At 37.7% G+C, this 27757-nt stretch overlaps 8 protein-coding genes and 1 non-coding gene across 12 annotated transcripts; 4 read left to right on the top strand and 5 right to left on the bottom strand.

Moving 5' to 3' along the window:
- Window positions 1–223: 223 nt before the first annotated feature.
- On the bottom strand, window positions 224–2693 carry LOC117622781 (pectate lyase-like). The gene is made up of 4 exons (XM_034353555.1): window positions 2256–2693; window positions 1358–2039; window positions 1017–1259; window positions 224–895 (listed from the first exon to the last, which is right to left on the bottom strand). Exons 1-4 carry the CDS (start codon window positions 2462–2464, stop codon window positions 671–673), a joined length of 1359 nt encoding a protein of 452 aa, XP_034209446.1. The 5' UTR covers window positions 2465–2693; the 3' UTR covers window positions 224–670.
- A 2056-nt stretch (window positions 2694–4749) lies between these two features.
- On the top strand, window positions 4750–6970 carry LOC117622502 (probable auxin efflux carrier component 8). The gene is made up of 6 exons (XM_034353192.1): window positions 4750–5340; window positions 5798–5972; window positions 6055–6140; window positions 6228–6385; window positions 6487–6563; window positions 6656–6970. The coding sequence occupies exons 1-6, from the start codon at window positions 4830–4832 to the stop codon at window positions 6720–6722; spliced, it is 1074 nt and encodes a 357-aa protein (XP_034209083.1). The 5' UTR covers window positions 4750–4829; the 3' UTR covers window positions 6723–6970.
- A 419-nt stretch (window positions 6971–7389) lies between these two features.
- Window positions 7390–10198, top strand: LOC117621294 (mitochondrial outer membrane protein porin of 34 kDa-like). Its single transcript, XM_034351685.1, has 6 exons — window positions 7390–7617; window positions 7725–7792; window positions 8430–8540; window positions 8858–8944; window positions 9123–9331; window positions 9555–10198. Exons 1-6 carry the CDS (start codon window positions 7572–7574, stop codon window positions 9859–9861), a joined length of 828 nt encoding a protein of 275 aa, XP_034207576.1. The 5' UTR covers window positions 7390–7571; the 3' UTR covers window positions 9862–10198.
- Window positions 10199–10778: 580 nt separating this feature from the next.
- On the bottom strand, window positions 10779–13041 carry LOC117621293 (hypersensitive-induced response protein 2-like). Of its 3 annotated transcripts, XM_034351684.1 has the most exons (7): window positions 12918–13041; window positions 12172–12375; window positions 11918–12038; window positions 11744–11835; window positions 11529–11625; window positions 11304–11345; window positions 10779–11228 (listed from the first exon to the last, which is right to left on the bottom strand). In XM_034351684.1, exons 2-7 carry the CDS (start codon window positions 12358–12360, stop codon window positions 10984–10986), a joined length of 786 nt encoding a protein of 261 aa, XP_034207575.1. In that variant the 5' UTR covers window positions 12361–12375; window positions 12918–13041; the 3' UTR covers window positions 10779–10983. The 3 variants fall into 3 exon arrangements, with proteins under 3 accessions (XP_034207575.1, XP_034207573.1, XP_034207572.1); XM_034351682.1 differs by having other exon boundaries at window positions 10779–11345; window positions 12172–12369; XM_034351681.1 differs by having other exon boundaries at window positions 10779–11345.
- Window positions 13042–14250: 1209 nt separating this feature from the next.
- LOC117621292 (probable serine/threonine-protein kinase PIX7) lies at window positions 14251–18021 on the bottom strand. Its single transcript, XM_034351680.1, has 6 exons — window positions 17327–18021; window positions 16398–16735; window positions 16117–16252; window positions 15806–15942; window positions 15604–15727; window positions 14251–15108 (listed from the first exon to the last, which is right to left on the bottom strand). The coding sequence occupies exons 1-6, from the start codon at window positions 17505–17507 to the stop codon at window positions 14597–14599; spliced, it is 1428 nt and encodes a 475-aa protein (XP_034207571.1). The 5' UTR covers window positions 17508–18021; the 3' UTR covers window positions 14251–14596.
- Window positions 18022–18632: 611 nt separating this feature from the next.
- On the bottom strand, window positions 18633–21875 carry LOC117623589 (protein CLP1 homolog). Of its 2 annotated transcripts, none has more exons than XM_034354636.1 (10): window positions 21570–21875; window positions 21394–21462; window positions 21185–21286; window positions 20676–20917; window positions 20366–20504; window positions 20189–20245; window positions 19814–19948; window positions 19428–19663; window positions 19055–19099; window positions 18633–18965 (listed from the first exon to the last, which is right to left on the bottom strand). In XM_034354636.1, exons 1-10 carry the CDS (start codon window positions 21744–21746, stop codon window positions 18878–18880), a joined length of 1290 nt encoding a protein of 429 aa, XP_034210527.1. In that variant the 5' UTR covers window positions 21747–21875; the 3' UTR covers window positions 18633–18877. The 2 variants fall into 2 exon arrangements, with proteins under 2 accessions (XP_034210527.1, XP_034210528.1); XM_034354637.1 differs by having other exon boundaries at window positions 19428–19567; window positions 21570–21836.
- Window positions 21876–23821: 1946 nt separating this feature from the next.
- Window positions 23822–24619, top strand: LOC117622571. Its single transcript, XM_034353302.1, has one exon. The coding sequence runs from the start codon at window positions 23930–23932 to the stop codon at window positions 24458–24460; it is 531 nt and encodes a 176-aa protein (XP_034209193.1). The 5' UTR covers window positions 23822–23929; the 3' UTR covers window positions 24461–24619.
- Window positions 24620–24759: 140 nt separating this feature from the next.
- On the bottom strand, window positions 24760–24832 carry TRNAA-AGC. The gene has a single exon. It is a non-coding gene; the product is annotated as a tRNA-Ala (tRNA).
- A 104-nt stretch (window positions 24833–24936) lies between these two features.
- LOC117622932 (protein arginine methyltransferase NDUFAF7 homolog, mitochondrial) lies at window positions 24937–27665 on the top strand. Its single transcript, XM_034353751.1, has 10 exons — window positions 24937–25177; window positions 25261–25322; window positions 25414–25557; window positions 25684–25794; window positions 25884–26079; window positions 26309–26367; window positions 26463–26515; window positions 26608–26830; window positions 26933–27041; window positions 27147–27665. The coding sequence occupies exons 1-10, from the start codon at window positions 24952–24954 to the stop codon at window positions 27407–27409; spliced, it is 1446 nt and encodes a 481-aa protein (XP_034209642.1). The 5' UTR covers window positions 24937–24951; the 3' UTR covers window positions 27410–27665.
- The last annotated feature ends 92 nt before the right edge of the window (window positions 27666–27757 follow it).

Below are 27757 nucleotides of genomic sequence, written 5' to 3' on the forward strand. Positions count from 1 at the left end.
AGAAAATTCCAGTCACTCTTTTTCATTTAGAAGTTGTCTGATCTGATTAGTGTTTGTTGGGTTAGCTATACGTTTCTTCAATTGTTTACAATTACCAGTTTAATACTACATTTTTCTCTTCTTTTTGTTTTTTGGGTCAGATTCTACATTTTAAAAAGAAAAAAAAAAAAGGAGAGAATAAAGTCTCACGAACTTTCATCTGTCATGGTCAGGCAATAGAACATGATGTAATAAATATTTTCTATTTAAAGGCATATCAAGCCTGCTAATACATCTACATGTCCTACTACAAAAGAAAAAGAAACCAAATGCTTAAAGATATAATTAAAACAAAATAAACAATAACAACATTTCTATACAATTTTCTCTACTTGTTTTGTCGACTTTATTTGACCTTCAATCTTAGTTGCATGTACAAATCGAAGGGTTATCTTTTCTTTTTATTGCTTAGGGTATAATAGTACTCCAAGATAACCCTTGGATTTGCAATGCATATTTAAATTAAAAGACAAAGTAAAAAGAAAAACAAGACAAGTAGATAAATTAGATCAACATTATTTCTTCATCGGCACTTGAGTATTGATCACACTTGAGCTTCCGGCCGGCATAATTTCATTTCGGTTCTTCTGACAGTTAGTATATATAGATGGATATGGATGGATCGCGAATTCTAGCATTTTTGGCCAACCCTGCAACCAAGTGTACCTGCAAAGCGTGTGAGCCTTGTAACGAATGTGCCTGGCTTTGCAGTCATCATGTCCAACTTTCCAAATCCATGGTTCTTTTTAGCAAATCCAGATTCAACAAAGAAGGCTCCATTCAACATGAGATCTCCTTCTGATCTCCATTGCCAATTCTTCCACACATCCACCGGCGCATAGTCCCTCTTCGTCACCTATAACATCAAATTCATCAGTGATATATATTACTTATAATTTTGAAAACACCATTGTTAATATTATGATTATGGAAAAAGCTTTGCTCCTCCTCAGAACAAATGGAACTTCGACACGAACCTCCTTTGCAGCGTGGTTTGGTGGGGCTATGAAACGGTTACCCTGGCTGATAATAGTTGGGTGTGAGCTACCTCCGATTGCATACATGAGCCAGTGTGTATAGTCATTGTTCACAACATGGATAAATCCCCATCTGCATCTTGGCATTCTCTGCACCAATCCCTTTCCAAAATGGTTGAACGCAACCGTAATTTGCATAATCGCATCCCCTGAAAATGAATCGCTCGCCCCAAACAGCAACACCTGCATCCACCATTATCATTAATAATTAAATTCACCTTGCATTCTCTATATATGATTATTTTTTTTGGAGTGCCAATAAATAATAAATTGTGTCTTACGTCATTGTGACGGGTGAAGTGGCAGTTGGAGATGGTGATGGCCGTGGAGCCTTGGATGACGTCGATGAGCCCATCACCGCAGTTCCACATAGACAGATGGTCGAGCCAAATGTGAGACGACCCAAAAATGGAAATCCCATCTCCATCACTCTGTGTTCTGGTCCCGAAGTGGTCCACAGAGTCCCTGATCGTGCCGCCGCTTCCCGGAACAATGTCGTGTATGTGGAGCCCATGTATGATGACATTCTGGACGAACTGGAGCGTGAGCCCAGCACCATGAGCAATGCGCACATTTGCCCCACGTGCGTCAATTGTCTTGTGGCTCGTCATTATGAGCTCCTGCGTCAACCTGATAGTCATGCTGCGTGCAAATATGATCCACAGCGGCTGCGGTTGAATGACGGCGTGGCGGAGAGTCCCTGGCTTGGGGTCGACGACGTTGCTGTCGGAAGGGTCGGTGACGACGTAGAATCCCCCTCTCTTGCCTCCACGTGTCCTGCGCCCGAAGCCCTTCACGCAGTTGGCCAACTTCTTCCGGTCGTTGGCCCAGTCCTTCCTGCATCGCCAGCAGCGGTCGATTGGGTTTGTGGCCTTGCAGGGCCCTTTGTATTTTTTCCCCAGTAGATGCCTCCCTGTGATGTTGCTTACCTGATCATCATCTTCAAAGTTTAAATCATCGACCCTGCATTATCATGCATGATCACGTTAACATCTATATTGGACACGGAAGATTCGAACATAGAAACTCGGTGCATGGTACTTGAGCTACAAGCCTCTCTTACGTTAACATATATAAGTTAAAATTAATGGTACAAATAGTTTTATATATAAGATACAAAATTGATAATAATAATAATAATAATGAATGGAGATGGTGGATGATAATGAATTGACTTACTCTTGAACACTTTCGTTGAAGTCGTCGGTAACTTTTTCAGGGTTGGGTTGATAGGCCTTGAGGGCAGTTTTCTCAGCTTTCAGCTCTCGTTCCTTCCAGACAGCATCAAACTGACCAACGTTGCTGTCGTTAGCAATGGATGCTCTCAGGCTTGGAACCAGTATGCAGAAAGAAATCATGAAAAGGACTAAATCGAGCTTCGACGCCATTGGTCCAAGTATAATTTGGCCCTTTTTTTTCTTTTCAACTTTTTTTTTTTTAAATCTAATTTTTTTCTTTTATCTAATTTTGATAGATATGGTCAAGGTCTATGTGATTGAGCCCAGCTGTTCACCGGGGTCTCAGATTCAGCCCAGCCAGACCTTGCCAAACTAAAAATTGGTTGAAACCGAGGCTAAACTGCTAAGTACTTGCAATACTATGTATTGCTTATTGCTTGGTTTGAGCAGAATGAAAATTTGGAGTTTTATAATGCAACCAGTGTCTAAATTTAGGAGGGCGCAGAAGATGGGGAACCACCTTCTTTCAACCAATGACGTTTTGAATAATTGAACTGGTTTGAGCTCATCATGGTAACAGAATCACTAGTTTAATAATCAACCACAGTCAAGTATTAATTAGCATGTCCTTAATTAAGTAATTATGGGTTATAATTGCTTTTTTAGTTATAACCATTCTTTTTGTGTAGCTCATCCTATCCACAAAACACCAAAGCATATTTACCAATTCTTGAGTTAAATTAGAAAATAGTTGGTTTGTTTTCAGCTACATGGTCAAAAGAATTTGAGTAGACCAATTTGCTGATGTGAAATTAGGCACCCTTTCTGAGAAAGATAACTTTGGCTTGGGCTCTGCTTCACCTTTTCATTTTCTAGTGCAAGATAAAGCAAAGGAAACTTAGCTTAGAATTACAAATAAGAGAATAGAGATTTGAAAAAGGCTTTCCAATCAGGAATTTGGTCTTGGTCTTTGTCAAATCTGTCTGACCATGTAGCTAAAAACAAATGCAGTTTAATAATTAATTGCCTTTTCTAACCTACACAGAAAGAGCATATTAGACATTCCTTCCTTCAATGAACAGAACATTGATGGGCGTACTCCAATTTATTCCCTGGCTACCCTTCATCACGTTCAATTGCAAATTGCACTTTCATTAGTCAGTGTATGCTAACAGAGAATCATAGATGCACTAAATTAGGCTCGTTTAGGACTGATTCTAGATAGGCCAATAATCATTTTTATGGAGAATCACTTCTTCAAATAATCACTTTAAGTGATTATATATGGAGAATGATATCGCATGGGAGGTGCTTCTCCCCAAAAGTGTTTTTGGCATATCCAAAATCACTCCCAAACGAACCCGAAGAAGCACTTTAAGAAGAAAGAAAGAAAAAAGTGATCATATATTTCATTTCCACTGAAAACCAAAACCACAAAAAGCTGCATATTTGTATAATTATATAAATTTGAGGGCTGCATAAGGTTTTGTTTGCAGACACCAGCACCAGGATATATGCTAGCTGTTGCCACAATATGCTGCAGGAAGGAATATGTAAATGCACTACAGCAGAGATATATTAATATTCACCTACTTTTCAGATGTATAAAGTTTTTCCATTGTGCATTCATGTGATGATATCTGATGACAACAATAGATCGAACAAACAGGAACTCAATATTCAAAGACAAGTTGAAGAAAGAGATATTATCACATCATTTTTAGAAAACAAAATTTCGCATTTTAAAAAGCAAATTCCCCCACAACACTTATTCTAACACTTTTGACCATATTTAGCTAAAATTCTTCCTTCAAACTGTTAAACTCAGCGGTTCAATTACTTCCCTTGCAATTCACTCCTTTATTCTTCCTTCCTACAGTTGAAAACCCTCCAAAGTAAACCAGCCATACTCATAATTTACAACCATTGGGGTACCCTTTCGGCTCAAAATCATGAAGAAATAAAATCATGGCAAATAAAATCCCTTGCGGCTCTCTAAAATAGCGAAAAACTATAAACTCAAAAGGAAAAATCACACCCAGAAAAGGGTTCAGAGCTGCCATGTCAGCCTAGCTATATAGCCCTGCTTTGCCTAAAGAACATGGCCGCAAGAAATTAAACTGGAATCTACCTTTTGATATTTGATGACAAAAATACCCTGACTTTTCATTTAAGATTAATTAAACTGGAATCTACTGTTTATATAGTTAATTAAAACTTCAGCATCACACAAGGGAATAAAGCATGCACCAAAAGTTAATTAATGTACATTAGCATGTTGGCAATGTTTTCTTTTAACTACTAGATAAAATAGAAAGGCAATAATCAAGTTTTCACCCTGAGACAAACAATCAGTGTCTAAGGTCATTCTGGGGATTAAATAAAACTTTAATAAAGATTCTACAGAAACAAGCATTCTCTCCTTAACTTTTCATATCTGACAAAGCAACAAACAAGCACAACAAAGGGTTTTCTTGTGTTTTTGTTTTGTTTATAAGCAGCATATAAAGAGTTCATCACCAAGAATGGAGAAACAGTTTTAGATATTTTCGATTCTTCAGCCGCTAGAGCCACCATGATTTCTCTAGCTGATGTCTATCATGTTGTGGCAGCCACTGTCCCTCTATATGTTGCCATGATTTTAGCCTATGTTTCTGTGAAATGGTGGAAGCTCTTCACACCAGATCAATGTTCTGGCATAAACAAGTTTGTGGCAAAATTCTCAATCCCTCTCTTGTCGTTTCAAGTGATTTCTGGGAATAACCCCTACAAAATGAACCTCAAACTCATTCTCTCTGACTGCCTACAAAAACTAATTGCTTTTCTAGCATTGACAGCAATCACTAAATTCAGCTCCCATGGAGGCTTGAATTCGATCATAACCGGTCTCTCTCTGTCAACTATGCCTAACACATTAATCTTGGGAATTCCTCTGTTAAAGGCCATGTATGGGGATGAAGCAGCCATGCTCGTTACTCAGATAGTTGTGTTACAGAGCTTAATCTGGTACAATATGTTATTGTTTCTCTTTGAGTTCAGGGCTGCTAAGGCAGCTTCTGTGACACCTTCATCAGAATCCACTGCAGGTTAGCATTCAAAGATTGCATTTTAAATTAATAGTATGACAAAAAAGCATCACAAATATCGTACACGTGCGGCTGCAACAGCACAAACCCCTCTTTTCCTGGATTATAATCTGCACTCACTAAATACAAATGGTTGAGTTGAGTCAGTTTCCATTTTGTTCCTCTAACTTCACTAACCTATGGTGACTCTTTTGGGTCCTGAACCGAATTCAGATTTTTCTTGATTTCAACTGGAATCTTAGCATATATAATTAAGGTCTGAAATACTATTCTGATATCAACAAATATCAGAAGGTTTTTCCTATAAACTATAATGGCCACATTTATATGTGGAAGCTACACTTCATTCTCCCTGAGAATTCTTATTTCTAACATGCAAAATGCATTACTTCTTAATATCAAATTATGTTAACATATTCTCACATCAACAACATTTTGGTCTGCTTTGTATTCAAAGAGGAGATGGAAGCCCCTCAAGAAGCACAATCCAAAGAGGAAGCAGAGGATGAAACAAGAAGCAGAACTCCTAAGAAAATCAAATCTATTCTCTTAACAGTCGGGAGGAAGCTTATAGCCAACCCTAACACACATGCAACATTGTTGGGTCTAATTTGGGCAAGCATACACTACAAGTAGGTACCCATCATGGTTCATTTCTATGCATATTTGTTAGTAAGAAGCAAGACCAATGTGTTGAATAATAATCTGTTGCAGGTGGGGGGTGAAACTGCCAGATATTGTCACACAATCAATTGCAATACTGTCAAATGGAGGACTTGGTATGGCAATGTTCAGCTTAGGTATGAAGTAATTCCTAATTACCTGCCATGATATTTGAAAAACAACCTTCAGATTTAGAACATGAATTAATTTGTGCTGCTTAATAGGCCTTTTCATGGCATCGCGTGGCAGCATAATAGCATGCGGGACACGAACGGGGATGCTAGCCATGGGATTGAAGTTCATAGCTGGGCCTGCGCTAATGGCAGTGTCCTCCTTTGCAGTTGGACTAAGAGGCAGAATTCTCAGAGTGGCAATTGTGCAGGTGCATATATATATATATATATATATATATATATATTTGGTTTTCTTTATAGTCTTTGGTAGACAGACACACAAGGCTGAATACTATGTCGTTTGCTGCAGGCGGCTCTTCCTCAAGGAATCGTTCCATTCGTTTTCGCGAAAGAATACAATGTACATCCAGACATTTTGAGCACCGGGTAAGTTTTGATCTTGTTCATCATCTCATATTATAAAAGTCATGCATATGATATGACTCAACTGATCTGGTTCTGTTTTTTTTTTGTTGCAGGGTTATATTTGGGATGCTCATTGCCTTGCCAATAGCATTGGCCTACTACTTCCTACTGGGACTATAAACTCTGCAGTTTCAGCATGAAGATAACAGATTTGAGGAACCCTTATGAAATGGTGGTCAAATCGTTGAGGGCAGTTTATGGGAGGAGGATCATTTAATTTATTTAGAATTTGTTTGACATGTAATATGGCTGATATGTTTCCTATATGTATTTATATATAAATGAGTGTATTTATTATTATTTAAAAAAAAAAAAAAACTAACAAAGTACATGCTTGAATAGTGAAATTAGAGAGTCATGTAATTCAGATTGTTCATTCAAGATGTAACAGAAAAATAATCATATTTCCAGATTTAATTATCAAAAACTCTAGAAATTTCGCAATATCAGTCCAATCTTCTAGAACTTACAAACTTGTGATGTCACTTTCACTGCCACCAACTTTTTATATTTTCACTTTATATAATTGTGATAATTACAAATTCACAATCATTTTGCAATATATTGACCCCAAAAAAAAAATCAATTTTCAAAGTCCTTTGCTTTTGGGAAAAGAATAAGAGGCTAATTTGGTAAAATGAACCAAGTAAAATTAGCTTGGCCGAAACGCCAAGCATCACGTGTATTAATCTATTTATAAAAAAAACCAAAAAAATGAAAAAGAAAAAAGAAAATCAACGCTAACAAGAGCGAGATCCGACGGCCCACGTGTAATTGAGAAATAAAAAAGGAAAGGAAAAACTCGCCGAAAAGAAAGGTGAAATTGAAATTGGTGTGATTTAGGGTTTTTGGTCCCCTTATATATCGTCCATCGCTGTGGTCATTTCTCACTTCCGCTTCTCAGAGCTACAGGGAAAGCTAATCCCTTCGCGTTTTCTTTGTTTGCTCTTTCAATCTTTGCTGGGCAAAATGGTCGGTCCTGGTCTTTACACTGACATCGGCAAGAAAGCCAGAGGTCTCCCTTTTTCAATATTATCTGATATATATATAAATTTTGTTGTTGAATTTTTTGATTGATGGATTTTTGTTAAAACTTATTTTATGTTATTGTTGGTGTGGCAGATCTTCTGTACAAGGATTACCAGAGCGACCATAAGTTCACCGTCACTACCTACTCTCCCACCGGAGTGGTCAGTTCATTCCCTCTCTTTTTACTCTGAGATCTGTATTTGTCTATGTATATTCACTTGTTCAAGCTCTAGGGTTTCGTTTCTCGTGTGTATTTTAGCTCCTCTTCGTAATTTTAGTCCATGAGATTGGACTTGCGGAGGAACCATTGGGCTCCAAGCGAAACCTCTAACAATAGGGTTCAGTTTCTGTTTAGTACTTTATCTGGGTAAATTTAAATTTTCCCTCTTTTTTTTTTTTGAAATTATAAATGTATTTGGGAAAGGTCTTGGTTACATTTAAGCAATAAGTGTTACTTATTGTTTTGTTGCAGTTCATATATCGAAATGTCCATGAGTATCCCTGGCATGCTATTCTTCTTAGTTATTTTGAATTTGACTGTGATCTTTTGGGGGTTTAACAATGTCATGTGTGGTAATTCTACTGCCTGTTTTCTGAGTTTAGGGCTTGTAATAGAACTTTTTGGCTTGCTTAGCTAGACTTTGTTGAATTTAAACAATCTAAGTGAAATTGCTCACCAAAACTCAATGTAGTAGCACTGAGTTTGCAACTGTTTAATTTGAGGCACCGTATAATTTCCCCTTTGTGTAACCATTATATGCTCTAAATTGACAATGTATTACCGCTTCATATCTGCAGGCTATCACATCCTCAGGAACAAAGAAAGGTGAGCTGTTTCTGGCTGATGTTAACACCCAGTTGAAGAACAAGAATGTCACAACTGATATCAAAGTTGACACAGACTCGAATGTAATTGCTACTTCCATTATTTTTCTTCCATATCACTCTTTTTTGCTCATACCCAGCTCCCATTGAATGTGTTGTGATACATTAAACAAATGCTGGTTCTGGATATTATCTTGTTTTAGTCACCTCTTTAGGGTTGTTAATATGTGTAACTTGGTTTTTTTTTTTTTCATTTTTGTTTTGTTTTGTGTTGATCCTTCTCTATCCAGTAGAATGATTGTTGGGCTATAAAGGAATTGATCAACTCTAGTACATTTTCTTAGCTATGATCATCATTTTATTGCTTTGATCAGTTTACCAAAGGTTTGTTCTGTTATCAGCTTTCCACCACTGTTACGGTTGATCAACCTGCTCCTGGATTGAAGGCAATCTTTAGCTTCAAAGTTCCCGACCAGAGGTCTGGAAAGGTAGGAAGGTTTTCATTTGTGTCATGCTGCTAAATTAAAATTTGATTCCTTGTCTTTTAAGTTGTAGAATATGCAGTAGAAATTGTTGGTGGATGCCGTTTCCTCCGATTATTGGAAGATTTCATTTATCAGGATCAGTTGTAAAATTGGTATCTAATTTGTGAGTGATTGTTAACAGGTGGAACTCCAGTATTTGCATGACTATGCAGGGATAAGCACCAGCGTTGGGTTGACAGCAAACCCTATTGTTAACTTTTCTGGTGTCATAGGAACTAATCAACTTGCACTTGGTACTGATCTGTCATTTGACACCAAGACAGGGAACTTGACTAAATGCAATGCTGGAGTGAGCTTCTCCAATGCAGACCTAATCGCTGCACTGACCCTGTAAGTATATTCATTTGCTTGTCAAAGAGGGCTTATTGATTTTACATACATTTGCCTTGTTATCGTCATACATAAGAGCCTCAATCTTCAATCTCTATAATTATGTCTTAAATGCATTAAATCAGATGTACTCAGTTTGGTGCTGTTTTGGCTTACGTCTTGGATTGTTGGTGCATTGTGTGATACATATATATATATATATTTTTTTTTTTTCATGGTACAGGAATGATAAAGGTGACATCCTCAGTGCATCCTACTATCACAATGTCAATCCCCTTGCTAACACAGCTGTTGGTGCTGAGGTGACCCATAGATTTCCTACCAATGAGAATACCATCACCCTTGGCACCCAGCATGCCCTGGATCCATTGACGACTTTAAAGGCACGAGTGAACAATTTTGGCAAGGCAAGTGCCCTTATCCAGCATGAGTGGCGTCCAAAATCATTTGTCACTATTTCAGGAGAGGTAGACACCAAAGCCATTGAGAAGACCGCCAAGATCGGGTTGGCTCTTGCTCTCAAGCCATGAGTGAGCTTACTGCCCACTGTTGCAGGGAGCAGGGGTAGAGGGATAGTATAGTTTTCTTTACAGCCCGACTTTATTTTGGTTCCAAATGTTGGTTTTTCTTGAAACAAGTCCATATGTTAGGGGAATCATTCCATTTTGGCGGTTTTGGTTTGTAAAAATAAAAATTTGATGGTATCAGACGTATTTTGTTACGTTTCTTAATTGCTGGTAACGGACAGAGGATGATGAAGCCTGTTAGTGGAGAGGTAGACTTTTAACTTTGTTCCCCATTTTGGTGGGTGTTTCATTAATCTTTTTATTTTCCTCCCATAATTGATCTTTGCAGCTTTGTTTTGCATCTGTCATTTTACTGGGGCACCTAGTTTTTAAATTGGAAAAGGCTCGTATTATTGGGCTACTGATGCGTGTTTGTGAATTAGGAACATTTGGAATGTCTGTTTTATTCTGTGATGATTTTAGGACAGTAGTAGGTTGTGTCCAATCAGGGATAAGGTGGGCAAGCAATTGGTGTGGTGAGCCGTTTTTTACTTTAATTAGTGGAACAAATCAGAATATGGGGACAAATTGTTCGATGGAGATGGTTGATTGAGCCAGTGAACAATTCAAAGTGCAACATCTCTGTGTGGAGAAACTCTGATGCAAGCACTTTTTGCTATTCCCGATCAATAAAACAATGACACGTAGGATATTTTTTTCACATATCGTCGTGTTATTGGTCGAGGATAGTAAAACAATGCAATCCCATCCCAGTTACAAGTTTTTTGCCTTTAGCAGTGGATAGAAAATTGAGAGCTAATTTCACGTTAGCAGGAAAATATTTTACATCAAAAAACTAAAAACTCCGGTGCTGTTTGATGCAAAGCAACTTCCTTTTCATCCGAGTGCAGGAAACAGATTAGATTTAAGATGAAAACAGATTAAATAACAGGCTAATTCAAAGCAGCATATATTTTACTTTAGAGTGGTATATCCTCCAACCGCATCTACTACATAATGTAACCATTAATTGTGTTCTATCACCAAGAGGAGAAAACCATAACAAAGTTTTGCATTTGAGTAGCAGTGAACAACCTATTCTTCAATACTAAAATTTTTGCATATTAGAAGTTTCAAGTATCCCTTCTACTCCTTAGCATAATCAGCTTGAAGGAGACCCTCCCGAATCTGTGAAGCAACATCCCTCACTGTACCTGGCCCATGCGGGATGAAAACAGACGAGGACTTCGAGGATGCTCCAATCTCCTTCATGGTGTCAAAGTATTGAGTCACCAGCACCATGTCCATGACATCCTTGGCTGATGTTCCGGGAACATTCTCAGAGAAGACAAGAACACTATCCCTCAACCCATCAACAATAGCCTGGCGCTGGCGGGCTATGCCAAGCCCTGCCAAGTACTTGGACTCTGCCTCTCCTTCAGCTCGCTTGATCTGCAGTATCTTCTCTGCTTCAGCCTTTTCTTTTGCTGCCAACCTGTGTCTTGCAGCTGTTGTGACACATAGAGAAACACATAAACTGAGCAATTACCTACTTACAGATTGAAATTTCAGAACAATGTGTCCGAAATTTTTTTCTCCTGAATGTATTCGTAACAAATTACTACTAAGAGAAGCAAATAAGTAATTCATAAAATGCTGCAAGTACATATATACATGTAAGTTTAAGTTACCTGCATTGATCTCATTCATTGCTCTCTTCACATGAACGTCAGGCACAATATCCACAATAAGTGTCTGGACTATTTCATAACCATAAGTAGACATCGCCTGTAACGAAAATGGTTACATTGTCGGTTCTCAAACTATGTCATGCAAAGATATAACCTTTTTATTTAGTTAAATAATTGTGTCAATCTGGTATTAAAAATAATAATAATTGTGCCACCTTTGCAAGCTCCTCTTCAACAGCTTTTGCTATGTCGCTCTTCTGCTCAAAGACAGCATCCAACTCCAGTTTGGGTACACTTGCCCTGATAACTGAAGAACAGAAAATTGTTAGCTGCTAATCAACTGGTACAAGCAAAAATGCCTACCAATCACATTATCTTCCAACACTTACCATCAAACACATAGGCCTGAATCTGTGAGTTGGCATTAGAGAGCTTATAGAAAGCATCCGCTATCTTTTCCGGTAAGGCACGATACTGAATAGATGCAACCACATTGACAAACACATTGTCCTGAAAACCCCATTGTTAAATACCGAAATTTGTTCAAGACAATTGTAAACACGAATCCGTCAAACATAATGAATTTCACAAGGCATATCCTTCAGGGAAAGTAAAGAAAAGGCTAAAGAATCTGAAAAAAAACCTTGGTCTTGGTTTCACATCGAACTTCAAGTTGGCGCACACGCAGTGATAGCTCACCGGCTATCTTGTACCCGAAACACCAGGGCAAGCAGTGACATCCTGGTTCAAGCACATTATCAAACTTCCCAAATTGTTCCCTCACAGCAACTTTTGACTGTTTCACTTGAATGCAACCAAGTGCTTGGCCCATTTTTCAGTTCTGCAACTAGTAATATGTATAATAAAACAGTGTATGAGAGTGGGAGACAAATTTCTTTGCATTATAGCAAGAAAATCACCATCCATGGCATAAAGATCCTTCTTTTATCCAAAAACATAAATTCAGAATGAGATCACAAGAAAATATAAAGCATTTAAGCATAGATCTAACGAAAATGAATATAACCAAAGAATAAATATAAAAAAACTGAAAATATCAGACTCAATATTACATAATTCTTTTATTTTCCTTTGTTTTCTCAGCAACCAAACAGAAATCTCACGTCAACTAAATGCACTTATTTCAGACTAATTCTGGTATTGGCTTTCTTTTTTCTTTCCCCTCTTTTGTTTCCTCTCAGAAAGACAAAAAAGCAAACAATATCAATTAGCACTAAAGGGAATGGCCGCATTGATTTCAGTTTTCAGAGAGTCAGAGTGTGAAGTACGAACGGACTCGAAGAGACATCTTTTTCGTTTTCCATTTCAAAAAATTTCTGAGCAACCAAAGGAGAGAAACAGAGTTCAAGTTGTACGGTCATCCCTCACCTTTGAATTTCTTGTAAATTGTTTTGATTTATTTCTTGTAATCCAAGCCAAAATTGCTGAGATACATAAAACCAGCGGCAGCAGCAGAGCTCAGTGGTTATATGACCAATTTGCCCTTCTACGCTGACACAGTCGATGGTAGTCTATTTACAGTATTGCCCTTTTCTGGCTGGAAGCCACCGGTATAAGTCTCTCTAGTACTCTACGGATATGAGTAGAAAGTCAATATTACCCCTATTCTGTTTCATTTCCCTTTCATGTTAATAGTTTTTTTTATTTTTTTGTTTTTTTGTTTAGGACATTTCATATTAAAAGGGTGCATATTAAACTCACACACACAACACGAATGCTAGGATTCGAATTCAAGACCTTCCCTGAAAGAGTAAATACTATAAACCACTACACTAGTGAATCATTGCATGTTAATAGTTTATTATAATAATAATAATAATAATAATAATAGGAAAGTATACTTTGTCCATTTTCATTAATTTATTAGTTTCCTTTACTTGCAATTTTCCATGTGACTGTATAACGTCATCAAAGTTTTTTTTTCAATTTTATTATTATTAATTTTTTAACTTGTGAAGTGCAGATAAACAAGGAGGAATTTCATTTTGATAATGTTTTAATGACGATTGAGATAAAAGAGGCTTCAACTCAATCCGACAGAGCAGACAATACAAGATAATTCCATTCTGAGCTTTTATGGTTAATGCCAAACACATGTTTTCAATTTTTAAGGTCGAAAGAAATGCAATAAACAATTCATTTCGTTTTATTTATTTATTTAAATTTTGATGTTGTTTGTTTGTTTCTGACTATATAATATATCAAAAGGTGGAAAGAACTAATAATTAATTAATGATAGTGATGTAAAACAATGTTCCAAAAATAGAGGCAAGTAATGGGGGTTGGTGGGTAGAATAACTTCTGTAATTGGGATGCTAATAAATTTTCATTAAAGAAGAGGTTATTTCGTTTTGGATGAGAAAAGTGGCCTCCTAAATATTATTCAAAGATGTAATCAAAAGGGGATGTGTATGTTAATATATGCTTTCCGTTTGTTTTTGGATTTGAACATTTGCCTTTTTCTTTTCCATTCAACAAAAGGCCAAATTAGTGAGCGATCTAGCTCAGTGAAAAATGGCTTTAACTTGCAGACCGGTGATCTCAGGTTCGAACTCCCATGACACCTCTCTTTATTCAAATTAATGTATGTGAGAAAACCTCTCTTAGCTCAAATTAGAAGGAAGGTCTGCATGCACCATGTGTTTTTCTCCACATTACATTTTGCCACAAGTTGATTAAAGCGACATAAGAAGTTGCAATATATGGAAAACTCTGTCGATTAGCATCAGTAGGTAAATGGGGCCTCATTAAATTTACACCCCTCACCCAATTTCACATACAACTAGAGACTGGCAAATATTATCTACCCCAAGTTTAAGGTTTTGACAAACTTTGGAGGATAAATTACCAAGCCTGAGCATTCATGCAAAAGAAAGTTTGCTCTATCATTTTACAGGAACAGTGAGATGGGGGCAGAGACAGCAATATAACTCTTCAAGAAGGAGAATGAAATGATTCTTTCGTGCTATAATTGAAAGAACAATCTGAAGATGGTACAATATGAGAGTTGTGTCTAAGATAATAAGCATACAGATAAATCGACGTCATCATTCTTTGGAGTTAGGTTTAGGTGATTTGTGAGGATAGTATGGGGAAGCAGGAGGACCATTTGGACTTGACAAGCTCCTTATGGGGTGTCCGTTCCTTGGTACAAATACTGCCTGCGTTCTAATGCCATTCTTAGCATTTGAGGTGGACCTGGAACGAGCTGCTTGCATGGTTTGGAAGTGATAGGAAGAACTGGCCATATCCTTGAGGTTTGGTAGAGGCTTTAGGGCTTCAACAACTTCACTCATCATTGGTCTAGCTTTTGGGTCACGGCTGAGGCAGTGGGCGGCCAGCTGGATAGCTTTTTGTGCACCTTTGATCGAAAAATGACCTTCAAGCCGGGGGTCAATTAACTGGAATAACCTCCTCTTGTCTCCAAAAAGTTGTCTCGCCCATTCCACAAGATTGTGCTCCCCATTGGGTCTATTTTTATCCATGGATCTTCTGCCATTTAGCATTTCGAGTAGGACAACTCCAAAACTATAGACATCACTCTTCGATGTCAGATGTCCTAAATCAAAAGGCCATGTTAGAATTAAGTAATTCCAGCTCGTGATTAAGCATATGCTCCTTTTGGCCAATGCTCATCACCAAGTATATAATAACTACAAGAACATAATAAAATTAGAAAAGCAGATGGCCTAAGTATGTGATCATTCATCAGAAGCAAAAGCCGGATAAAACAGCAAGTGCTGACATCTTAACCTAAATAAAACATAAAGTACTGACATCTTAACCTATCTTTTTGCATATCTGATGGAGTTGCAATTTATAAGACTTTCTCCACCAAAAGAAATAGAATTATAAAACTAAGCCTTCTATGTTCATTTTAAATGGGTTCAAAAAGGGAGGAGTCACAGTTTGGCACTCACTTGTCCAAGTTGTTTGACAGTTGAAAGAAAAAAGAGCTCAAACAAACATATTTTGTCTATCACCACCACTAGCTTGTAGTTCACATAGTTGTGGTAAAAGTAGAGTTAACAAAAGTATTGAATGCCAAACTCACCAGTCATCACATACTCTGGGGCTGCATAACCATAGGTTCCCATAACTCGTGTGGACACATGAGTTTTATCACCCTCAGGACCATCTTTCGCAAGTCCAAAATCCGAAAGCTTGGCATTGTAATCCTAAATTAACATTTTCCTTCAGAATGGAATAGGAATGGAGAAAGAAAAGGAAGTAGTTGCTCAGTTATAGTCACTTACCGCATCTAAAAGAATATTAGATGTTTTAAAGTCACGGTATATGACTGGTCTTTGAACTTCTTCATGAAGAAAGGCCAGACCCTTTGCAGCACCGAGTGCAATTTTCATTCTAATAGACCATGGAAGAGGCAGGGATCCTGGTAGTTACCAAAAACAACATTAAGAAACACTAACAATACATGACAGAGCAAATTCAACAGCTAACTGTACCAAATGCATTTCACTGTGTTAGTACGTGCTTGCAAGAGGTAGTTTCAAATTTCAATATACATGCAGTCAAATTAAAGAATGTGGAAGGACCAGTTGCTTACTTCTGAAGAGGTGGTTTTCCAAACTTCCCCTTGGCAGAAACTCGTAAACCAACAACCTTTGGTCATCTTCGATGGAGTAACCAATTAACTTTACCAAATTAGGATGGATGAGATCACCAAGAAAATAAATTTCAGCCTGAAATACAAAGAAATGAACGATTATGTTACAAATTGAACAGCAAAGGAGACTAGCATGTAATCTACGAGTTTCATTAAGAACTAACTACAAACATAAAGTTGGAAGTAGAATATAGTAGAAAGAAGGAATGCAGAAGTCATACAAGCCATTCTTTGTGACCCTGAAGTCCATCATGGTTGAGAGTCTTAACTGCAACCGTAAGCCCAGTACCGGGTTTCACAGGAGCAGTTCCATTTTCCTCGACCCAACCTTTGAACACACAGCCAAATCCACCCTCACCAAGAAGACTCTCAGGTCTGAAGTTTCTAGTGGCTTGCTTAAGTTCATTAAATGTGAATTTCCGGAGCTGAGAAGCAACCTTCAGTTCCTCACTGAAATAGGGTGTGGATGAAGTACTTCCACCATTACTAGTAGTTGTAGAGGATCCTCCACGAGTAAGTTCTCGATCTCTACTTTTCTCATTCGAAGATTTAGTTTCCGCTGATTTACACAAGGTCCAATCCAACACACATAAGTGAATCAGTGAATGATGCATACAAGCAGTATGCACCTGAATGAACGATGTTGGTATTTGTCTTCCCCTGTTAGTTGGGAATTTCCTAATGAATGCCAGACACTAGCGATGCGAGTGTATAACTAAATTGCTATTCAATCAACCATGTGTTCTAATAAAGTCAACATGCAAAAACAGTAAATGATCAATGCATCAAATTTGGTTGACCAAATAAATATACATCCGGCCTGCCTAAATCAGTTCTGTCTCGTGAAGACTTTTTCGTTCCAATACTAACTAAATGCCCATGAAACAGTTCAGCTTCTGATAATTTACACGAAATTCATCACCTATATAAAATCATGCAGTTTTAGAATGAAACGATTTGAAAAGGATTTAGCTTTGATAACATAAAACCTTCCCTTAACAAAATTGAAGAGCCTCTTACTTATTTTAGCTGATTTATCACCCCAAAACTTTAAAAAAAAAAAAAAAACCAAAAAAACCAATCCCCATCTCGAAATTAATGTTGCTTGACAAAAACTTGACAAAAAAGAAAAAGGATAATAACGAATTACCAAAAGAAATAGTAGTTCCAGTCATGGCGCTATCAACTTTGGATCTTGAAGGCATGCAAGTCCCAAAACTGAACTTAACCCAACATCCAGTTTCCTCCACTGCCTCATCTTTCTTCTTCTTTCCCTTTGATTTGCTCCCATCCCAAGTCTTCACCTTGCTATCATTAAGGACCAAACCCATCTTCTTCTCAAGCTCTTTTAGATTCAGATTCTCATGGCTCAAAGACCAGAAATTTTCGAATAACACAGAGAAACCATTCCAACTCACCTGTCACAAACCAAAACCCACCAAAAACACTTGAAAAACTCTGAAGGTTCACAAAAATGCGACTTGTGAACAAGGATCGAACAGTTCTGTGTTCAATAACTGAAATTGAAGCACACCCAGTTGGTCAAAAAGGTCAGGAGAGTGACAGAGAGAGAGCGGGGGGGGGACAGAAGGCGTAGAAAGAGAGGCTGCTTAAGAAAGAGGGAAAGTTTTTCGCTAATGGGGCAGGTCGGGCGGTTTGAAACAGAGCAGGCGGGCAGGTCGGGCATGAGAGAGAAAGGAGAAAACCTCACACTGCTCTAGGACAGTAACTTTGGCATATTCCGAACATCAAATCAAAACTATGGTACTTGAGAATTTTGCTCACTTATTATCAGCTTTCTACTTTTTCAATCTCCTTCTTTTTTTTTTGTCGTTTGGGAATTATGAACGATTTGATGAACATATTGGCAAATCGGACGAGCACTGCACACTTTATGCAATAATGCAATTAGAGTCATACAGGTTCAGAATTTATTTGTTTATTTCAAGTTTTGTTTTTATAAATATTGTTGAATTGTAGTTTACATTACATAACAAGTTGTCTAATTTAATATTATCTTAACAGACGATTATTAAGAAATTAATTTTGTCCCTGAATGGATATCAAATCAAATGTCTATCCAATCATCTTTAAACAACTTCAATAATAAATAAATAAATGGAGAATTAATTAAATCGTCAACTACTAGCCTATATTACTATCTTATTAGTATCTTTTAATTAGTTTTCTACATTGATCTCATCTTCAATCTTCAACTACTAGTCATCTCCTTGCATAAAATATCTCAAGTTCACAACTCCTTCATTTTTCACCTCATTTCCCACAAATTTGCACCTGCATCCTTCATACCATACCATATACAGCACTAATTCTTGTAATTGTTAAAGAGCATTTTCATTTTTTGTCCAAAAAAGATTGCAATTTGAGACTTTTCGGTATTCAATGTCCTACATATTTACGAACAATTCTGATTAATAATGGCAAGAAGCACGCAGTTTGCATTGAAATTTCAAAAATTCCATTACTTTGTGCGAACGGTATGAAAGATGAGTACATCATTAACCCTAGAACATGCTCATCAGACCTTTTTTTTTGTTTCATCAACTAACTTTACCTTGCTAGGTAGTTCACGTCTTACACTCTTCTTACATAAATCAGTAATCTGCATTTCACCAGTAAGCCATACAATACAAGTCATAGTCAACCTGAACAAACTATTTTGGGGTTTCAATCATCAACTTCATGTTTCAAGCCATGGCAAGTTTCCTGCAATCAAATATTTGCTTGGAAGATCGCCCGCAGATGGTGCAAGATATGTAATTGTCTTCCTGTAATGTCATATACTTGGTTAGCTCACACAAAACCGGATACAAAAGGTGCTTCTAGCAAAGTTGTTATTGTAGCTCAGAATTCAAACCTGTGAAGATCAATGTCTGTGATATAAATAAACCCAGCAACATTACTGCAAAAAAAGAAAAGAAAAAATGGTTAGTGCTAAATACTTAAAAGACTCTATGGTTATACTCTATAATATAACATGTCATGGTCAAATTCACATCCCTCAACTGAAGAACGAACATTGAATTCCTTGTCTCACCTGCAAGAAGGAAGTACCATAATCTTTTTTCTTTTTTTTTTTTAGCAAATAATTTTTCATACTTGTAACAGTTCGGGGGGTAAAAACGTCTACTATCCTATGTAAAGTTCAATTAATACTGAACAAAACCGATCAATGTTATACTTTACTCAATCATTATCAATTTTCCATCAGATGGATTTCTATGAATTACCTAGAAATAATTTGATCAGGATCCTTAGCAAATGAAACAGCGAGAACCGTCTGGAGCAAATCCCTGTTAATATTCACAGGCACCAATCTTGTAGGATCTGCGGCAGGCTCTGCACCAATTGGCAAAGCTGAACGTGGGGCCTGTGGCCCGCCACCAATTCGAAAGACAGATAAATCACTGAAATTTGCGATATTAGAATGCGGGCTCAGATCATTTGCAAGGCCATAAAAATATTCCTGTTAGAAATATCAGCACACATGAGCCTTCTCATGAGGAAGAGAAAATAACACAATGGCAACATATTTCTGAAACTTGGTTGCATAAAAGATGCTATTCACCCTTATCCTATCTTTCTGGAACTTGGTTACATAAAAGATGATATTTACCCTTATCCTATGACTCCTGGATTTTTGACGGAATTTCGCATTCCTGGATACAACACCCCCTGATCTTTGAAGTTTAACAACGTCCACACCGGGCTTGTTCTTTAGTACATCTCTGAGCATGCTGCAAAGCTTTTCCTGCATAGAATTTAAAAGAAACATGTGTACTGTCATGGAAGCCAACATATAAAACCTTTTTGTTAAAGCTATAAATGTTTTAGGAACAAGGATGTATTAAAAGTAAACCTGGATATGGAAACTTTGTGATAGAGTCAACAAACAAAAACAAAGAGGGAGGGGAAAAAAAGCAGAAAAGCTCGCATAATTCACTAAGATGTAATCAGGAATAGAAAAGAAACTTGAACATGAGGGATCTACCTGTCCCAAAACTAAGACAACATTGGCATCGAATGTATCAATTGCATGAAGAAGCAACTGCAAGGAAGATAGAAAAGAAGAGACTATCAAACACAGATTTCATACACAGGAGATTTATACAAGCGTTTCTAGATTAAATCAACAGTCATCCTGTAGTGTAAGCAGCCTATAAATTACCTCATAGCCTTGACCTTCTATCCATCCCATAGTGTTGATCACCATTCCAGCAGCTCGAGATTCAGCATTAGCAGAAAATTGTCTCTCTATCACTTGAGCAAGCTCCTTCACAAGTACTTTGTATAAATCTACGTTGTTACTGGAAAAACAACGGATGTCTAAGGATGTAATAAGTAAAAACATTGACGAACAGATTCACTATTTAGTTAGAGTGAAAGAAATTGGCAATGGAAGATTTTTTCTTAGGTATTCTAGTATCAATACAAGATATCAAAACATAGGCCAAGAAATAACCATACAAAAAGATTACCTAGGAGTTGTGTGCCCATAGAAATAAACAAGGGGAATTTCAAGAGGAATTCCTTCAACCGGATCAATAGGCATTTCAATAGGAGTAGCGGCAATGCATCCGGGAATTGTTATAGCTCCTTGTCCAATATCCAAGTCGACAAAAGTAGGCTTCCATCCCTGCTTAGCTGCCCAACTAAGAAGCATTTTGGACAAGGTACTTTTCCCAGAATCTGTAGGTCCCACAACAATCACCCTCGGGCCCTGATCACAAAGAAGCTTATAAGCCACAAACGCATATGCACATACCAAGGGTTACAACAATCCTTCGTAACATACACCAAAAGACATTTTTTAAATTAAATTGTCTTGCATTTCTATATAGTCTATACACTTTATGCCATGAGTTCATTCCGATTATTCATTCAAAACTTGAGGTGTCAAACATTGAACTTTCAAATACCAATACTCAAGTTCACTAAAGAATGACACTGGTTGGGGCACAAATACAAATGAGGAACATGTAGGTACCTGAGGCTGAGAAGAATTGGAGTCTTCAGGCGGCGAGGCTTTAGCACGGTTTCTCCGTTCTTCCAGTACGGCATGCACATTTACATAACTGATGTTTGGGGTCTGAAAAATTAAAGATTGGAAACACCATCATTCTCTCATTCACATTCTTTATTTGTGACAGAGATATTGGGGAGCAAAAACTAAAAAGCAAAAGCCTATGAAATTACCTCATCAGCGGTGTAATCGGTTTCCGTACTGCCGTCCATCTCAATTGTTGCTCCATACCAAGTAAAAACCTTTAACAATCAAAACCCATAACAGAATGCAATTAAAGACATGAACTTGCGTAACGTAAATTTCAAATGAAAACAAAAGGAAAGATGAAGAAGAAGGAAGATGTTACAGCAAACTTGAGCCTGGGTGGGAAGGTGAGCCAGATTTCAGGGGGGAGCTCGGTGCCAAAGATCTCGGCTGTGCCATTGAGCAGCCGAAGCTTGAGAGGCGCGTCGTTGCCCACTTCGATTCTAAGTTCGCTCTCTCGTTCCAATTTCACCTGCTTTGCTCCACCTCCTTGCGCCATCTCCTTCTGCTAGCTTCACTCTCTTGGTATTCCGTATTTGGGGTTCACCAGAGTTAACAAGTTTTCAACTTTATACTCAGTAAGTTCCTTTCGTATTCCGGCTCATGCCTCAAACGAAAAGGGCCCGTTGTTCGAAAGGTCTCAAAATTTAATTAGTGCTTCAAAATAATTATTATGTATTTGCTTTTTATCGCAAATGGTGAATGGTGACTTATATTTGTGAAATTATTACCTTTTTCTTCTTATTATTTTTGTTGTTGTTGATATTATGAGCATCTCCAATTGATATGTTAAAAGTGTCACATAGACATTTAATAGCTAGAAATAACATCTCACATCACTCCAACCAATGTGTCAAAGCTGATGTGCAATAAAAGTTGGAGGTTGAAATGTTATTTTTGACATCCCAAAAGCAATATGTCAAATGAATATTTTTTTGTTTGTTTTCTTTTTAATTAAAAATAAATCAACACTAAAATGTAATAAAATAATAATTTAATTTGACATATCAGGTGGAGTGTAAACCTGTGTAAGATGTCAAATTGCCACATCTGCTATCAAATTTAAATTTGATGTTTGGTATTTGACATCTCCCTTGAGATGCTCTAATGGTGTTGCCGTTAGTTTCCATCAAATATTTTGTTCAATTACTAACGTGGCACATGTTTGTCCCCATTTTGCACGTCCCTCAGTGTCCCTTCTTTGTATTATTGATACTTGTATTTTGATTTAATACATTATTTATTCAGATTTCATCATTTTCGATTTTACCCTTCTCATTGGTTTTATTTTTTATAATAACCAAAATTGAATAAAGTAAAACAATTACTAGTCTGACATCTCCAAATACCTTTGTCGTGTTTCCAACTCATTTTACACCATGAAAGATCTCAAATCTCTTATTTCCCCCTCACCTACAAGTGCCCTGTCACATCCCGGAATCGGCGGGATATCGGTAACAAGACGGGATTCGCTCCGGTTTTCAAGAATTCCGGGGCGGGTCTTGTCAATTTGGTATCAGAGTCATTCTGCCGTGTGGTGCGAGTGTGCCGACGAGGACATCGGGCCCTTAAGGGGGGTGGATTGTAAGATCCCACATTAACTAACGGAGAGGGGGTGATGTGCCTTATATGTGCACACCCGCATCCATCTAGCACGAGGCATTTTGAGAGCTCACTGGCTTCGGAGTGGTAGGAACTCCCAAGTTAAGCGAGTTGGGGGCTAGAGCAATCCCAGGATGGGTGACCCACTGAGAAGTTGCTCGTGAGTTCCCAGAAATAAAACCGTGAGGGCAGAGAGGGGGGCCCAAAGGGGACAATATCGTGCTACGGCGGAGTTGATCTCGGGATGTGACATGGCCGCCGTGCCTATTACTCAACAATAAGGGTATTTTAGTAATCAAATTGGTTTCAATTTCAATTCATGGTAATTTAGTGAACAACTTATAAGAAATTAATATCACTCCTATCCAAATTCGATATGGTTTAGTAAACAACTTCAATAGGAATCCAGATCCAAACTTTTCTCAATTCAATTTCTCCTCATCCGATTACATATTAATAAACATGCCATAAAGCAAATGCATATACAAAGTAAAGAAGGGTATATCCTAAATTTGATAAAGGATATTACTATATTTGTTTCTAAAAAAATTATATGTGATTCGAACCACTTGAAAATTATAACGAGTGAACTTAATGTCTTGAATAATTAATATAAAGAGAAATGCAAACTAATTTCAATTAAAAAAACTACGTTGATTTTATGAACCCTAGGATACCCTTTGTTGTTCTCGGCTAGGATCCCTTTGTAGAAAGGGTATTTGAGATTGTTTAAAATATATATATATATATTTAAGGTCAGGCATATCCGCTAAACGCCAAAAGTATGTTTGGATGATTTTCCCGCGACTTTCTTGGCTGCTTTTGTAACTTTCTTGGCTGCTTCTGTGGTCCTTCAAAGAAAGCTGAAGGAAAAAGTTGCGAACTTTAATATATTCAATTTCTTCAGCTTTTGAAAGAACATGGTAAATTCTTGGCACCTTCATAAATGGTTTATATAAGACTTGAGAATTCTCTCCAGTCTCCCACACCTCATACCCTCAACCATCACAATTTTTCCAAGTGCATGCTTCCGCCACTATCACTGCAACTGTGATAACCAAAACTTGCCTGATTTGCAAAATGTTGCCAACTTATGATCAGAAGAAACCTACAAAAACAACTCTTCCTACTTTCAACACTCGCAACCCAGATGCTAGCCAAACAATAAACTTGACCCCATGCTTTGTTTACTTCAACCTCACAATTTGTTCCCTTACAACGCTCTACCGGGCGTACGAGCACAGCGACTATCCAGTGGTGGCTTTCGTCGTGTTCGTCTACGTGTCGTATTTCGTGTTGGACAAGTGTCTAGCAGTGTACACTCAGTTGCCAAGAGGCGAGCAATCCGTGAAGAAAGAGTTGTTGAGGTTCACCCTTTGGGGGTTGTCAAGCGCCATCCTGTTCGGGTTTGCATATCAGTTTGGGACGTTTATGCACTTGTCTGCGGTTGTGCTCATGTATTGTATTGCCGTTTCCAGCAGTTTGCTGCTCTTCTATGCCTACTACATCGTTGATGACCAAAATCACAACGGTTGCAGTTTTTGCGCCACCATGCCTCCTCAGTCTTCTTGTCCTAACCAGGAAAAGCGTAACAATTCGGACAATGTCTAGCAAAAGACCTAAGTAATAATATATTTTTTTTGGCCATAAAAGCTAAGTAATAATATTTATTTGTTGTAAGTGTGGGTTAGCATAATTGGCCAAAATGTTCAGTTTTCGTTTTCATGTATTGAGTAATTTAGAATATCGGTATTGTTATAATATAAAAAACATCTTGTGTGTCTAATTACAATTATAACTAAATTGCAATTCAATCAAATTATGCATTTTGAGCAACATCTCTTATGTCATTTGTGTAAATTGGAGAGAACTTGATAGAATAATTAGGCAATTGAAATAAAATCAAAAAGTGGAGATGCGGGGTATCGATCCCCGTACCTCTCGCATGCTAAGCGAGCGCTCTACCATCTGAGCTACATCCCCGTTTTGATCTTAAGTTTGTGTGCTAAATATTTACCTCGTATTATCATGATTGTCAGACTGGTGAGCTTTGTTCAAAATGAACATTTTCACGCCTGTCCTGAAGAGACCAGCGTTCCAAAATGTTGAGACGATTTCTGCTACAAGCTTCTGCTACTCGTCGTCTTCCCAATGGATATTTTGTTCCGCCATATTCAGCTCCTTTGTTTCACAATCGTTCAGTTTCTTCTTCATCCCAAATCCCACACAGTCCTTTCGTCGAACACGCGGAGAACGACCCTGACAAAACCACTACTCAACCCACTACCTCTATTACCATCGACCGGTCCGGCCTATACAACCCACCTGGTAACCTCCACTTCCCCACTTTATTTTTATACTCATCCGTAATTAGCTTTCGATAATGGTTATTTATTTAAATTTCATGGCAGAGCATTCTCATGAACCTTATTCGGACTCCGAGCTCGCCAAGCACCTCAAGGGCATCGTCAAGGTTTCTTCTTTTCGTTTATTTTTTCAATTTGTATAACAGTGAATGTTGCTATCGGAGTGACAATGTGTTGCGAATATGCTTTCTCGGTCAGTTCCGTGGTGGCCCAATCTCAGTTGCTGAGTATATGGAGGAAGTTCTGACAAACCCAAAAGCTGGGTTCTACATGAATCGAGATGTGTTTGGAGCAGGAGGTGATTTTATAACCTCTCCGGAAGTGAGCCAGATGTTTGGGGAGGTAAATTTTCTCCTTGTTGGGTTCTCAATTGCTCACATAGTCAATTAGTTCATTGAATTCAATTGGCATTTTCTTTTTGAAGAGAAACTGATTTGTCATTCTCTCTGCTTGCTTATTTGAATTTAGATGGTTGGTGTTTGGGCCATGTCTCTCTGGGAACAAATGGGACAGCCTGCTAGAGTGAACCTAGTTGAGCTAGGGCCTGGAAGAGGAACTCTCATGGCTGACCTTCTTCGTGTATGAACTGGCTCCACTCATTTAAATTTCTGGTTTAATGTTGTATAAATGGAACTACAGTAACATTATTTACTTTATTTGTTGTGTAGGGTGCATCAAAATTCAAGAACTTCACCGAATCCTTGCATGTACACATGGTAGAATGCAGTCCTGCGTTGCAGAAACTTCAGCACCAGAAGCTGGAATGTGTAGATGAAGACGTAACGGCTGGCAAAAGGACTGTAAGCATGTTGGCTAAAACTCCTGTATCATGGCATGCCACATTGGAGCAGGTTCCTTCAGGAGGTATGTAGTTATGTTCTTATTGGTATTTCAAGAAAGAAGAGCTTATTTGTCCCTGTGTATTAGCAATTGAATGAATGACTTTAAATTTGTGCTTGTGCAACAACTTCTTTACAGAGTTTATTTATGTATTGTAAATGAAGCTTTTGTTTACTTTTGATAAGACTATCATGAGAAGCAAAAAGGACGTGTACTAATTCTCATTGACTAATTTTCTTAATTGTCATGCCAGTGCCATCTATCATCATAGCGCACGAGTTCTATGATGCTTTACCAGTTCATCAATTTCAGGTTTGTTTGATCCATTTCTGACCTATATCTCCAAATGCTTATTCCATGAGTATCCTCTTATTCTTTTAATCGAATTTCTTAATATTTTTCGTCAGAGGGCATCTCGTGGCTGGTGTGAGAAAATGGTTGATGTTGCAGAAGATTCAACGTAAGGATGTAATACGAAGTCTGACAGAATTTGTATATTTAGCAGATGTAACAATTGGGTTACTTGATTGATACTCATAAAATATTGTTTAGGTTTCGCTTTGTTCTGTCTTCACAGCCCACACCAGCAACTCTCTATCTAGCAAAACGCTGCAAGTGGGCTGGAAATGAAGAAATAGCAAAGCTTGGTCATATTGAGGTTTGCCCCAAAGCAATGGAGTTGACTGAAACTATTGCTGAAAGAATTGCTTCAGACGGTGGTGGAGCTCTTATAATTGATTATGGCCAAAATGGAGTAGTCTCAGATAGTCTGCAGGTCTGTTGCCTTGCCATTGCTAGTTTTGGTAGTCTTTTACTATTCGAGCGATGCAAACTGCTGGTTTTATTTATAACTTTTCCAAAATTTAATTTGTTGCAGGCAATTCGGAAACACAAATTTGTCAACATTCTGGATGATCCAGGGTCTGCTGATCTCAGTGCATATGTTGATTTTGCTTCCATCAGGCACTCTGCTGAGGAAGTTTCAGGTGCACCATCTCATCACAGTGAATCCTTTACCATTATATTTCCATGGATTAGGTTAAAGTAAAGGTTGGAGATATATATTTTATGACATTGTAATATTTATACAGGAGAGGTTTCTGTCCATGGTCCAATCACTCAGTCTCAGTTTCTTGGTGCTCTTGGGATAAATTTCCGAGTGGAAGCATTGACACAGAACTGCACAGAAGAACAATTTGAGTCTCTAAGGAATGGATATTGGCAACTGGTTGGCGAAGGCGAGGCCCCCTTCTGGGAGGGACCTGATGATAAGGTCCCCATTGGAATGGGTACTCGGTATCTGGCAATGGCCATTGTCAACAAGAAACAAGGTGTGCCAGTTCCATTTGAGTGAGAGTGAACCTGAGAAAAGAAAAATGTAGCATTTTTCGATGAAATTAATTGTGTGTAGTGTACATTAGTAAATTTAAGAATGGACTGAACCAACTTCATGGTTGAGGTTCTTTCAGATTTTGGTTTGCAAATTAAATTGCATTTTTGTAATGTGTCAAATAATATAGATAGGAATTTTAATGAATTCCTTGCCTCATGTCCAACTGTAACTGTATGGACTTGATGAGTTAATTATATTTAAGATTTTTTATATTCCATACGTAATCGGATGAAAATTAAAAATGTGAAAATGGATTTATGAGAATGGGAAACTCTCCAAGACATGTTTGTAAATGTTGAACACGAACAA

The sequence above is a fragment of the Prunus dulcis genome, chromosome 3, assembly GCF_902201215.1.
Source record: "Prunus dulcis chromosome 3, ALMONDv2, whole genome shotgun sequence".
NCBI lineage: Eukaryota > Viridiplantae > Streptophyta > Magnoliopsida > Rosales > Rosaceae > Prunus > Prunus dulcis.